Raw genomic sequence first — 13,576 nt, forward strand, 5'->3', positions numbered from 1 at the left:
TACCAGAAACAGACTTAGAAATCTGTATAATTTATTTCTTAGAGACTCAGAGTCCCTACTTATCCCCAAGCTCCTAAATTCTTACCTTTCTCTTGATTCTCAGCAAAAAAATCAATATAGGACTTAAAAGTACAATCTTGACCAAACAATAATAATGAAAGAGAATTTATTAAATAATTCTGAATCTAATCAATTTTAATAAAACTAAAGTTAAACAGCTGTGAAAATAATATGTTAATAACATGATAATCACATGTGGGGAGGTACCATGGACTAATGAAATATAAACTCAGACCTGGTTTCAAATTCCCACTGTTTTTGAAAAGCTGAGTGACCTTAGGCAAGTCTTATGTTCTCTAAGCCTCAGTTTTTTAGTCTATTGTATAAATTAAGCTACTTCATAATGTTGAAATGAGAAGTCAGAGAGATGCAAGTACCTGAAAGGAACAAGAACAAATACCTGAAGCGTACAAATTATCAGATGCCTATTTCAAACACACAGTGGGGGCAACAAGTGGTGGAAGTACATTCTGCCTCTCTACTAAAGAGACTGCAGCCTCATTACAGTCATTTCTCATCCTTTGATGCTGAATCCCTCTGAAAAAGCCACAGGAAGTGATCAAGAGTTTGGAATAATGATCTCATATTCTTAAGATACTTATCATATTGTTAATTATTTATAGCTGTGTTGGTATATGCACACCTCTCCTGAGTGAGTCTCAGAACAAATAGAAAAGTGCCAATCTCCAGAACTGCTGGTTGATTTCCATTTAGCTCCAAGAGCTGCTCATGAGTAGAGGAACTGGGATAAGGACACACACCACACCATTTCAGCACTGCAGTGCTGCTCAGTTCCAGTGAGATAAGAGCCTTTACCTTAATATAAATAGAAGACTCAAAACAAGATGTACTCAACTGAATAAATTCAGTCTTGGTCTACATGGTAGAACATACCAAAGAGTGGCATGTACATGTTCAAAGTATACATATGAATAAGATGTTATAACTGATGAATGCATGAGAACACACCAAAATTCAAGAGGCGAGATTCATACTTATTTTTGCTTCTACTCACGTTCACAGTCAGGAAACTTATTATTCCAGAGTACTCTCATTCCTTCAGAGACACACTGACTAGAAGATTTGCCATTTAAACGGTACCTTAAACAATAAGGGGCAGCAAATCATCAGAACAAACCAGTTCTCAGTTGCATGGACTTAATCATGTCTCTCACGTAAGTGATATAAATTAGCTCTATTATTTTCAGCATTAAAGGGTTAAGGAAAAAGTCCAACATTGTTTGTGAATCAGACCAGGTGAAGACTTTAGACCAGGTGAAAACACAGAGAAAAATATCCTAATGATCACATATTTTTTTTAAAAAGTTATCCCTTTTCTCTTTGGTATCCAAATGTCAAGATCTCTTGACCATGTAGAATGAAAACAATCTCAGGTTCAAAGTAAAAAAGATATCAAAGACCTTGTTCCCTAAGTTCACCCAAAGAGCCCCACTTACTAAACCCCTATTATCCATGCGTCTCCAAAAGAGGATCCTTAAATTGTGACCCCAAACTTTGCTTTTTCAATTGATAAGTGGGGAATTCCCAGTTTGGGCTGGCCATGCACAATACATACACTTGAAGAAAACCAGTAAGGTTTGGTTAATAAGAGAATGAGAATTCTTAGTCATAAAAGGGAAAGGCTAAGACAGGAAATAAAAAACCAGTAACTGTCTTTACAAATCACATTTTGCAATGCTTAGCTACGAGTCACGGTCTCAGTCCAGACCCTGTCACCCCACACTCACCCCTCATCACAAACAAAAGAAACCTTTGCCCCAAGCTGGAGATTTGAAGGAGCCACCACCTGGCCATTGAGAAGTTGGTTTGGGATGGCATCACATGATTTCACTAGGGGGAAAAGAAAAGAAACAAGGCTAGCTCACAAAGAGTTAGTTAACAGTAGAGTTCCCTTAAGATGGAATAGAGCTTTAGGCACCTTTACAATTGGGGGCTGTATGGCTCCAGGTTCCCAAGGATGTACACTGTATAGGATTAACTCCAATGAGAGTGTAGCCAGGCTCACAGCTGTAGGACACTTCCTGTCCAATTGCAAAGAATTCCTTATCCATTTTGTTATAATTACCGTGGTGGACATGTGGAGGTGGTAGACACCCTGAGAAAAGAGCAGGGCCAGAGGCTTTTTATTTCTGAAATAAAAACTTTCCTCTCTACAACCTAAGCCAACTTGTTGTTGGCAGGGATGGAATGAAGATGGTCCTGTCAACTCTCCCCAATGTAAAGGGAAGACTCCTTTGGTGAGATGGAGGGGGCTAACATGCATTTCTCTTTTTAGACATGGTGAAGTATACAGCCACCTGCTTTGTCTCTGGATCTGTACTAAGAAACATTACATCCCTCATCATTTTCTACTTCATTTGACTAAAATGACCTGGTCATCCTCTCACTAATATTGTAGTCAAGAGATTCAAACTCTGGTAATACACAATCACTACCAAATTTGACCTCAATTTTCCTGCTCCCCAAACCAAGTTGATAAAGGTTCTGAGTCGTGTAAGAGGGGCTCCAAATGTTGTCCTTTTAGTTTGGATAAGTTACACATTTCTCAGAAAGAGTAGGGGAGAAAGGAAGAATGAGGGAAGAGACTCAATCTTAATTCTAACCTCATAAAGGCTACGTTATCCAATATGAGAATGTATAATGTCTACAGTCTGAATCAAATACAGACACTAGTAAACTTCTCCCAACCTCATGGCCAATAAGATTGAGAATTTATTTATCCCAACTTAAATAAAATTTAATCATATGTTTTAGAAAAATCTCTGATCCTTGGCTCTGCTCTATCTCCATTCTTTCTTTCTTTTCTTTCTTTCTTTCTTTTCTTTCTTTCTTTCTTTCTTTCTTTCTTTCTTTCTTTCTTTCTTTCTTTCTTTCTTTCTTTTTTAAGCATCTAAATTCCCCTACACTGTTCCAAGATATGGTAAATTTCCTACCTTTTCAACATTAAGATGTTGCTTTCAAGTTTACTTTCAAATTCTTTTTTTTTTTAATTTCTTTATTAATTAAGGTCTCACATATTTGTCCTCAACACCAAATTCTTTAACAAGAATATCCAAGCACCTCTACTACTTTCTCATAGCTTCTGTGCCATCTATTCAATCAAAGGTCTCATTTCACTTATAGATCACCGAATGTTCAATCCAACTCACCCTTGAAGCAACTTGGCAGTGGAGGATCCCATTTATTGTTTGGTTGGCACCAAGCCTTGTTGCTGCCTTTCATGGTAAAGCCAGGCTTACACTTAAATACCACAGTATCATTTAAGGAAAATGAACGACTATATCCAGATTCCATAATTCCATTTTCAACTTCTGGAAATGGGCATTTGACTAACTCAATACACTGAGGAGGAGGGCTGCTCCAGGTGCCAACTTGATTGTCTTTGCTGGTGCAATATATTGACTTCTCACCCACGAGGTCAAAGAGCTTTTTCCCATTCGGTCCAGCACGGCACCAATAAGTCACCACCATTCCATAGTAAAAGTTATCTGTACTGCTGCCAGAAAATTCCCCATTGAGGATGTCTGGGGGTGACTTACAAGGAATAGCTTTTTTGGGGTTAGGTGGGAAAAGAAAGAAGACATTTTAATGTTATATCTTCTAGGAATTTTGTCTTCAGTCTTGCAAACCGAACTCTAATTCAACCTACAATTAACCCATTTTTAAAATTGTGTATCCTTATCTCAAAGATGGCTATAAATAAGAAGAAAAGGGTAGGAAGATACATGAATCTTCCCTAATGAAACATCAAAAAAACAAAGAACCAACAACAACACACAGACACACACACCCCCCCCACCACCACCACCTCCACCAAAACAAAACACAAAGCTATGATCCTATCAGTAGATCTCATCCCCAAAATACAGATAAACTGTTGTAGGAGGCACCTGGGATGACCTACATTGTGCATGGTATAAACTTGACAGTCTGTAATCTCATAGCATATTTTAGATTTTTACCCTTATTCACTATAAAATAACTTATCATCAAGGGAAAGTGCGGTAGGAATAGGAGGGATTAGAAGTATATAAACAAACCACTCCTCTGTGCCCAGAACTTCCCAAACCAACTATAACTTTCCTGGGTACTCATTTTGATATGCAGATGCCTCATTTCCTTCTAGAAGGCTATAAGCAGAATTACATAGGGTGCAATACAGGGTTCATTTTACTCACGTTCACAAACAGGCATGTCCCTATTCCAGATTAGAATATTGTTGTGTGAGATAACACATGTAGCAGATGATTCACCAATGAGTCGATATCTAAAGACAAAGAGATGAGTGATCATCTCCCAGCTACATGTACATTTTAGGAAAGCTTAGTTCTTTGTCCACTGAAAGAATGGCAAAAACACAGAAAACCAAGTATGAAAAATAGCAGTGATAGACTAAGGACTCATACAAAAGGCTAAAGAATCTAAAGCCAAACAAAAGTTGCCTTCTTGTCAGTAACACTAGAGATTTAAAATTGGAAGATAGGAGAGTAGCTCAGGCGCCATTTTGTTTTCTAGGGATCCTCTCCAGTGGATAGTCCTGAAAGGTAGTCTAGAGAGCAATTCAGGTAGATGATTCTTTTTCTGCTTATCTATTTAGAAGAGTAGGTGCCAATTACTCAGATTTATCTTGGAAGGCTGCTGTGAAACCCCTGTGCCCTGGAGATATCGCCTGCCAACTCACCCTTGATTACAAGAAAATGTAATTGTTGACTCAAACACGATACCCATGGGTGTGAGGACAGAGCCATAGAGGAGTTCTCCAGGACTCACACATGATTTACCTACAGGGGAAAACAAAATGAAACAGGATTTGGGGCTGGAATTTGAGGGACCTTTTGTGTTTTATATTAAATCCCAACCTGACTGGACTTGCTGACTAGCTTATTTACGTTTATTCAAAGAAATCTTTTGACATTTACAAAATTTCTATCTCCCAAGGGAACAGTCAACTCTAGAACAGTATTTGTTTAAAGCACATAGTCTATATTTTGAGTGTGCATGCAAACGTAATTTGTGGCCAACCATAATTATAATCTCTCTTTCCCCTTTTTATATTCTGTCGGGTGATGGCATCATTTACCAAGCCTTGTGGCTTAAAAAAAGCACACGTACAGTCACTATTTCCTTTCTGTAACTCATTCTTTATCCCCTGCTCTTCATTCATTTGATCACCCAATTTTAGTGACTGAACTCCAAAACTCTCCAAACCAACTATGTCATCACTGCTGTAATCTCTCACTGGATCATTGAGTAACAAAATTTCCCTTTCTAATGCCTTGGTCTCCATCTTCTATGCACATCTACCACTGCACACATTATCTTCCAGAAGCACAAATGTGGTCATGCCACCACCTACATTTAAAAACTTACAATGACTTACCATTGTTGATTAAAAAAAAAAAAAGTCATGGCCTGTCATAGTTAAGATCCAATCCACTTAATCAACTACTATTCTTCATCACGCACCTGGTACTGCAACCACACTGAATTTTTCTATTTTCCACAGATATCATGGTATTTCATATATCATATATTTCATGATGTTGCATATGCTATTTCCTCAACCTATAATGCCTGGATTTCCCTAATTCAGGGGTCTTCAAACTACGGCCCGCGGGCCACATGCAGCCCCCAGGGGAGTCTGATCCTGCCCGCCAGGTTTTTTGGGCAGTGAGCGCAGCCGAGGTGTTACAGTAGGGATTAGTAGTTCATATAGTCCAGCCCTCCAGCTCTCTGAGGGACCGTGATCTGGCCCCCACTTTAAAAAGTTTGAAGACCCCTGCCCTAATTCATCTAGACAGCATTTCTTATTTACTTCTTTATGATCCCATATAAATTTATTTCTATGAATGATTGAAATTACATCATATTATAGTATTTGTTTAAAGTCAGTCTTTATAATTAGTAATGGAATTCTTCACAGGAAAGGACTGGTAAACCTTTATGGTTTTTTCCAGCCCCTAAAGCTTCATACCTATTAGTTACTAAAAAATATCTCTTGAATATATGGGGTTAAGAATGAAGTGAAACTAATATCCCTTGTATACTAACTTATAACACTCTACCACAGAGAGCATAGAGCAAACTATAGAGATTACAGGTAAGGAGGATTGGCCAGCAGTGATGACTTAACCTCAATACTCAATGCCCTCAGGAGTAAAAGAGAACATGGAAAACCCAGCCTCTCCCAACCCCCTTCTTTAAGAGGATTTACTAATTTGCTGGTCATTTACTATGAAAAATAGCAAGTTAGCTCACAGAGATACACTAATAGGCCCAAAGATGCCTCTATTATAGAATACTCACGTTTACAGTATTGACGGGCATCTGACCACTGGGAGTTCTCTAGACAGGTGATTATGAATGACCTTTTGGTATACCCAGGAAGGCATTCATATTTCCAAGATGTCCCAACAGCAAACTCAGACTGATTACTCATATCTTTAGGCTTAGCAAAAGAATAGCTTGGCAGGAACTTACACTGACCTACAGACAAAAACCACAGGAATATCAAAATAAGAGAGGCTAAAACTTGCACTCCGCTTCTGTTTTGTCTCCAGTATACTGACAACTTTAATCTTTAGAAAGTAAACCTAATATGGGACAAAAAATTCTGGCATCAAAAAAACATATCTCACAGTTGGGGGTACATACATAAAGAAATAAGCTCAGAAGTAAAAAGACATTTTAGGATAGACTTTAGAGATTTTAGGAAGATATGGAGGAAATCACTTTTCATAAAATTCCATATGTACCTTGGAATAATTTTATATTCTTTCAACCTCATAAATAAAAACTAAAACCTTACAAATAAAACGTTTTCCAGGATAGCATCAGAAACTTAAGTACATAAGAGACCTTATATACTGAGCACATGTTTGATTCTCTAACATTACTTTAATTCATATTACTATCTTAATCGTTAAAACTTTAGGTCCTGGCAATAAAAATGTTTATGTTTTATTTTTTATGATTGTATTCCATTAACCTCGTGGAATAACATGCTCTCTAAGAGAGCTTAGTAATTTCTTCCTGAACTGTATTAGATAAAAGGAACTAGTCATTTCAAGTCAGTACCTGTTAAATAATATTAATGATTAAACAAATTTTATCCTAGGAGATAGATAAGAATCTATGATACCCATATACTTTGAAGATATGCCTGGAAAATTTTTAATTCCATAATGGCAATATATTTGAACATGAAATTTATTTATTTTTTTCTCTCAAATGAGTCTGAGACAGATACAGGTGAAAGTCAAAGAAAAGTTATGGACTGACACAAAGACAAACAGAGCTCCCAAGGTTGTAGCCAGATCCAGGCTTTTTGCAGCTCAACACTTCTGTCGGAGGAGTCAGATAGACTGGGTTAATAGCCATCATTGCTGGGACCTAGACCTCACTGTAGGTCTCCTCCTGTTTCTTCCCTGAATTTCCTTAGTTTCCTCTATTAACTCCTACAAACGTTCCCAAGTGCTTGCCTGTGCCAATCAGTAAGACTCTCTAGGAAAAGACAGGGTCTGACCAACTTCACTATCATGACGTGGCCAGTTGACTCTAAGCAAGTGATTTAACCTGCAATTATCCAATTTAAATAAGGACAATAACAGTTGGAAAGCCAATGTAAGTCCACAAGATTTGATCAGCAGCAATATGGTTTAAGGTTTTGAAGTAGCAAAAGCAGAAAGGTACTTTATATCATGACCTTCTGGAGTGAAAGTAGAATAACACTTCCCAAATGGAAAATAGTGTGGGAAATTTTTATCCCCAATAAGGACAACTGGGGACTCTTTCTCTTTTGACAGACACTAGCTCTCATTAGTCATGAAACTGCCAAAATCAGAGACAGAATTTCCAGCAATCATTGTCTGTTCCATATCAGAAAAGGGAAGGTTTGTCGATGAATCGTTAAGGAATACAAATTTTCTTAATCCTGCAGGCATCTTCCTAAAATCCAGAATAAAAATCAGAGTCAATCGTGACTCGACCGAAAATAGAAGACATTGACATAGACATCCCTTGAACCATGGTGAAAACTAACAAGGCGAAGCAGTTTCTACGGAATAATGATAGATTTAACTTTTTATTTAGATCCAAGGGGATTTACCTAGCATGGCTTAGAAACCCACTTGAAATTAATGAAGAATAACTGTAGAGGATAATAAAAATAAAACCAAAAATTCAGTCGGAAAATAGGTAGGGGAAATGATCATTGAGAATTATCATAATCAAATGCCTTAACACTGGCTACTTGATCCATTTCTGAATGGTGGTTATGAGTATTAACCAGGGCACTGTCCTAAGCACAGGAAGGATATCAATGAACAATCACATTTTAGCCAGAGGCCCGCAGCAGGGATGGATTTACTATACTTTAGGACAGACAAAAAGCGTGTGTGGTGGGCATGTGGTGATCAGTGGACAGAGTGGCATGAGATCAAGTGGGCAGGCTCTGTAAGGATGGATCACAGGGGGCTCTTCAGGCCACAGGAAGATGTCTGGATGTTATCCTGAGTCGAATCCTTGGAGAGTTCAAAACAGGAGAGTCATTTGGTCTGATTTACTTTTTAAAAAGAATAGTCTGGCAATTGGATGGAGAATGGACTGAACTTTTACTGTCAAGAATGAAGAGTACAGTCTGGAGGCCATTATAGCAGTTCAGACAGAAAAGTGAGGCTTAGACTGCAGAGAGATAGTGAGAAGTGGATGAAATTCAGCATGTATTTAAAAAGTAGAATTAAGACATTTTGTTACATAAGAAAATGAAAGGGTTTAGTAATAACTTCCAGGCTTTTGACTTGAACTACTGGTTTGCCTGTAATACTATATGCTGATATGGGAAAGAACCAGTGTGTGTGTGTGTGTGTGTGTGTGTGTGTGTGTGTGTGTTAGTGCAGTAGGAACAGAATCAATTGCACCTTAGATTTGGTATATTTAACGTACTTACTAGGTCTCCAGATGGAGATGCCAGATAGGCAGTTGGATGTACAAATTTGCCACTCAGAGACAGGTCAGGACTAAAGATAATGAGTCATTAACATATAAAAAGTATTTAAAACCATGAGACTGGATGAGATCGCTTAGGAGGAAAAAGTGCTGAGAAAAATAGAAGAGGTCCAGCATTGAGCCTCCAAACCCTTGAATATTTAGAGATAGGGCAAAAGGGAACAAGCGCAGCCAGGGAAGTCCAGAAAAAAGGAGTGTCTTGTCTTGGAAAATGGAAATGGGGCTGTTTAAAGAGGCTGGAACTATTCAGCTTTTGCTAAAAGACTGCAAAAGCCAAGAATAAAAAATGACCACTGGATTTGCCAGCATGAAGGGCAGCAGTAACGTTGCTGAGAGCAGCTTTTGGAGATTGGTAGGGAAAGAAGCCTGTCTGGGGTGGGTTAAGGGGATTAAGTCATGTGGGCAAGTAGTCAATGAGTTTTGCTGAGAATGATGAGAAGAGGGGCAGAAAAATGCAGCTCCATAATATCATGAGAAGTTCCCTTTCCCAAATAGAAGACGTCCTAGGGCATGTTTAACGGCTGGTGGGCTTGAGACACAAGTGGCATAAATGCAATGATGCCAGTCAGGGACTTCTGCAGAAGTAAAGTCCTTCCAAAGGCAAGAGGGGATGGAAGCTGGTCATGAACACAGGGAGAGGAGATGATTTTGTCAGCAGAAAGAATACCTTTTCCATTGTTACAGGAGGAAAAACCTTCCTTCCTTCCTTCCTTCCTTCCTTCCTTCCTTCCTTCCTTCCTTCCTTCCCTTTCTTTCTTCCCTTTCTTTCTTCCCTTTCTTTCTTCCTTTCTCCCTCCCCTTTCCTTCCCTTCCCTTCCCTTCTTCCCTTCCCTTCCCTTCCTTCCTTCCTTCCTTCCTTCCTTCCTTCCTTCCTTCCTTCCTTCCTTCCTTTCTTTCTTTCTTTCTTTCTTTCTTTCTTTCTTTCTTTCTTTCTTGTCTTTCTCCCCCCCCATCTCTCTCTCTTTCTTTTTTTCTTATTTAAAGTATTACAAATAGTAGAACATATGTCTCCCTTTTCCCCTATTGACCTCCCCTTGGCCTCCCCCACCCCACCCCCGGCACATGCCCTCACCCTCCTAGTGTCTGTCTCTATTGGTTATGCTTATATGCATGCATACAAGTCATTTGGTTGATCTCTTACTGTCAACCCCCGCCCCCAAATCTTCCCTACCTTCCTGTTGAAGTTTGACAGTTTCTTCGATGCTTCTGAAAAGATCAATCTTATTGAACACCTAGTTATATGCTCACTCTAGAATTACTTGCGTAATGAATCAGGTTAAAGTCTTGCTCCACTGGAAGCTGTATTCCGGCGAGGGACCAAGCCCCAAACAAGTAAATAAGTAAACAAGAATGTTTCATATGAGGATGGGGGCTCTTTGGGAAATAGAACGTGGTTATGTGATCCAGAGTGACCTGGCAGAGGACTGTTTCACGTAAGAGTCGGAGATGTGTCCAGATGAAGTTGAGACCTGAATGCCCAGAAGGAGACAGTCAAGATGATCTGTAGGAGGAGCATTTCAACAGAGGGAACACCCAGTGCAAAGGCTAAACAAACGTGGAGTATATTCAAGGAATGAATGAAAAGAAAGTCAATGTGGCTGGAGTAGAGGAGGTGAGGGGGCAGGACAGAGAAGAATTTCAGAGAGAGAGAGAGAGAGAGAGAGAGAGAGAGAGAGAGAGAGAGAGAGAGAGAGAGAGAGAGAGAGAGAGAGAGAGGCTTGGGGTCAAGGATAAGGGGCATTGACTGTTCTAATGTGATGGGAAGCCCTTGGCAGGTTTTAATCAACAGAGAAAAAGGATCCGATCTCTGATGGAGGTAGAGGATTAGAAAACGAGAAAATTCCCAGTTGAGATTTTTGGCAAAAGAGAAATATAAACAGCAAAGGAATCAGTGTATGCAAACAGACAAAAGAAAGAAGTGGAGCAAGACTCTAAGAAAGAAATTTGCTGCCCATAGGACTGTTCACAGCCATGTGCCTTATGGACACCAGCCTCAGAATGTTCCAGAGAGCTTGTTAAACCTCAGCTTCCTGAGCCACAACCCAAATCTATGAATCTCTGGGGAGGGGGGAAAGGTGGACCAAGAACACTGCATTTTAAAAAGGCACGGGGAGTGTTTCTTAAGCATGTTCAAGGGCAAGGACTGGCCAGGAGCCAAGGGATAGTCCAGGGAAGGATCACAGTAGGAGCAAAAGTCTGGATGGGAGTATGGGCAAAGCATGAACAAAGAACCATGAAACAACAGTCAGCAAAGACAATCAATGATGCATTCATGACAGAAGAACAGGGAATTTTGGAGGGTCATGCTTAGTGGGATCCAATTACAAATGGCCTGAAAGGCTGAAGACATTGGATTTTTTTTTTAAATCCCATAGGTAGAAGGAAATCCTTTTAGATTTTTGAGCAAAGAAGTAGAATAATGATTACACACACACACACACACACACACACACACACACACACACAGTTTCAAAATCCTGATTTTCACTATTGGAAAAATGAAGGACTGAGATCAGAATGGCCAGAGGAGGTTGTGTGTGGAGTTGAGTGACAGGAGGGTCCTGCAGGTCCTGGGAGGGATGCTCCGGCCTGCATGGAAGGAAGGATGAATTGGCAGGGCTAGGGAAGAGCTTGACTTTCCCTTGATAATAACCTCTTTAACATCTAGAAATGGGAATGCCATGCTGCTGAGAAGTCAGGTCTGCAACTGAGCCTGAGAGAAGGGTTGGCGGAAGCTGTGAAGGTGCGTTCAAAGGCAGCTGTTGGTCAGGAGAAAGTTAAACGTCGGGAGGCAGACACCATCTGTTGTAACAGAACCACTTTGTGTGGTTGCCCTTAGCTACCTGGAGGTGGCCAAGCTGAAGTGCTGGCTCCGTAAGAATGGTCATACAGTGTAGCCTTATTACTGATATTCAGTAGTAACAGCTAGCATCATAACTCTCATTTGCCCATTTCACCTGCCACTCAGGGCAGATCTGGAAGGCTATTTAACACTGGAGTCATCTCACAGAGGAGGAAACTGAGGATTAGGGAGCTGAACGACTTGCCCAAGGTCACCCAGTGAGGGAGGTCTGCCTGCCACAAGCTTCTTAATAAACGAGGAATTCACTGTACCCTGGAGGTAGTGAGACCTCTCTTCTCTCCAGGAGGCTCCAATCTTAAAAAATAAATAAATAAAACACTTCTTTCACTTGTGCCACTCCTGAGGGTTAGAAGTGGTACCAATAATATTCAATGAGACCTCCTGGCAGAAGGCACACAGCATAAAGACAACCAGCATTAATCCATGCCTCACGTGTCCTAAATAACCCCAGGTGAGGATCTCATGACCAATATGACAAATCAAAAAGTTAAATAGAAATGCATAGTGAGCACCATGCCTGGGCACTAGGCGTTAGTGATTCTGACTCAAGGCAGACTGCAGGAGGATCCGCTGCTCTTACTGGGCAGAGGAGGACTCAGCGGCTGCAGAAACTCCCGCGCCCGGTGGAGCATGCAGCCTGCAGCGTGGTCCCGAGACCTCCGGTCTGAGAGTGAGAAGCACCTGCTGAGCCCGGCGAGGGCACCCAGAAGGCACCCAGAGCGCACCCACCGCCTCCCCAGGCACATCCCACAGTGCCCGCCTCCAGGTCTGGTGGTCCCAGCCCCAGGGACCCAGCGTGAGGATCTCCAGGACCCAGAGTTCCCAGGGGACCCCCAGAGCGAGCAGGAGGCAGGCAGGCGTTTGGCACTGCCCCCCGCCGTCTGGCTTTGGACCCTGCTTTGCATGGCGGCGCAGAGGTCTTCCTGCCCCAGACAGCCGCGCCCTCCCTCCGCGCTCCCCCTCCCCGCTCACCGAGGACCCCCGGCGTGAGGAGAGCCAAGGACACCCACAGCAGGCCCGCGGCACCCATGCCCCGGCGGCAGCCCCGGCGGGATGTGTCCGAGCCCCGCGAGCCGCTGGCAGCTCCGGGAGAGCCGGGCGGGAACGGGAGGCGGCTGCATGCGGGGAAGGTGCCTCTTAAATAGGGGCTGGCACCACGTGCAGCTCCGTGCACCTGCAGGCCGCCTGCCTGGGGGCGGGACTCGTGCCGGCGGGCGGGCAGGAGGAGGAACTGGGACGCCAGCCCTCAGCTCAAATCCAGCCCCTAGCTCAAATCCAGCCTCAGCTCAAATCCAGCCCTCAAGTGCAGTGACTTCCCAACTTCCCAAGCATCTCAGGGTATCCACTTTTGCCTCTTTGGAGAATTGAAACAGAAGTTTCACGAAATAGTAATCACTCTGATTAATCTACAGTGATTGAATCCGCCCTTCTCCTTTCCCCTTCCCTTCCCTTCCCTTTTATTTATTATTATTATTTTTAATTTTTTGGCTTGGGTCCATGAAATTCATTTCAAAACAACAGTTTACTTAGAAAGGAAACTTATGAATAGCAGCAAACCTCTACTATTATGTCCTTTTTATTTTGAAATAATTTCTACAGAAAACTTGCAAGAATGGTACAAATTAT

The 13,576-nt window shown here is 41.4% G+C and overlaps 1 protein-coding gene across 17 annotated transcripts in view; it reads right to left on the bottom strand.

Annotated features, from left to right (window-relative positions):
• Positions 1–13,046, bottom strand: part of CR2 (complement C3d receptor 2) — a 34,474-nt gene extending 21,428 nt beyond the window's left edge. For 4 of the 17 annotated variants that reach the window (XM_084865286.1, XM_084865284.1, XM_084865283.1 and 1 more), the window contains exons 1-8: positions 12,923–13,044; positions 6,388–6,567; positions 4,763–4,862; positions 4,260–4,348; positions 3,231–3,629; positions 2,000–2,176; positions 1,809–1,911; positions 1,076–1,161 (exon numbers count right to left, since the gene is read on the bottom strand). In XM_084865286.1, the coding sequence (XP_084721412.1) occupies positions 1,076–1,161; positions 1,809–1,911; positions 2,000–2,176; positions 3,231–3,629; positions 4,260–4,348; positions 4,763–4,862; positions 6,388–6,567; positions 12,923–12,980 (1,192 nt within the window). In that variant the 5' untranslated portion in view covers positions 12,981–13,044. Of the gene's footprint in view, positions 1–1,075; positions 1,162–1,808; positions 1,912–1,999; positions 2,177–3,230; positions 3,630–4,259; positions 4,349–4,762; positions 4,863–6,387; positions 6,568–12,922 lie in introns of those variants that run through there. The other 13 variants (XM_084865278.1, XM_084865280.1, XM_084865279.1 and 10 more) reach the window with 11 other exon arrangements.
• Positions 13,047–13,576: the final 530 nt, after the last annotated feature.

This window comes from Pipistrellus hanaki, assembly GCF_964339955.1.
Source record: "Pipistrellus hanaki genome assembly, chromosome: 18".
NCBI classification, from domain to species: domain Eukaryota; kingdom Metazoa; phylum Chordata; class Mammalia; order Chiroptera; family Vespertilionidae; genus Pipistrellus; species Pipistrellus hanaki.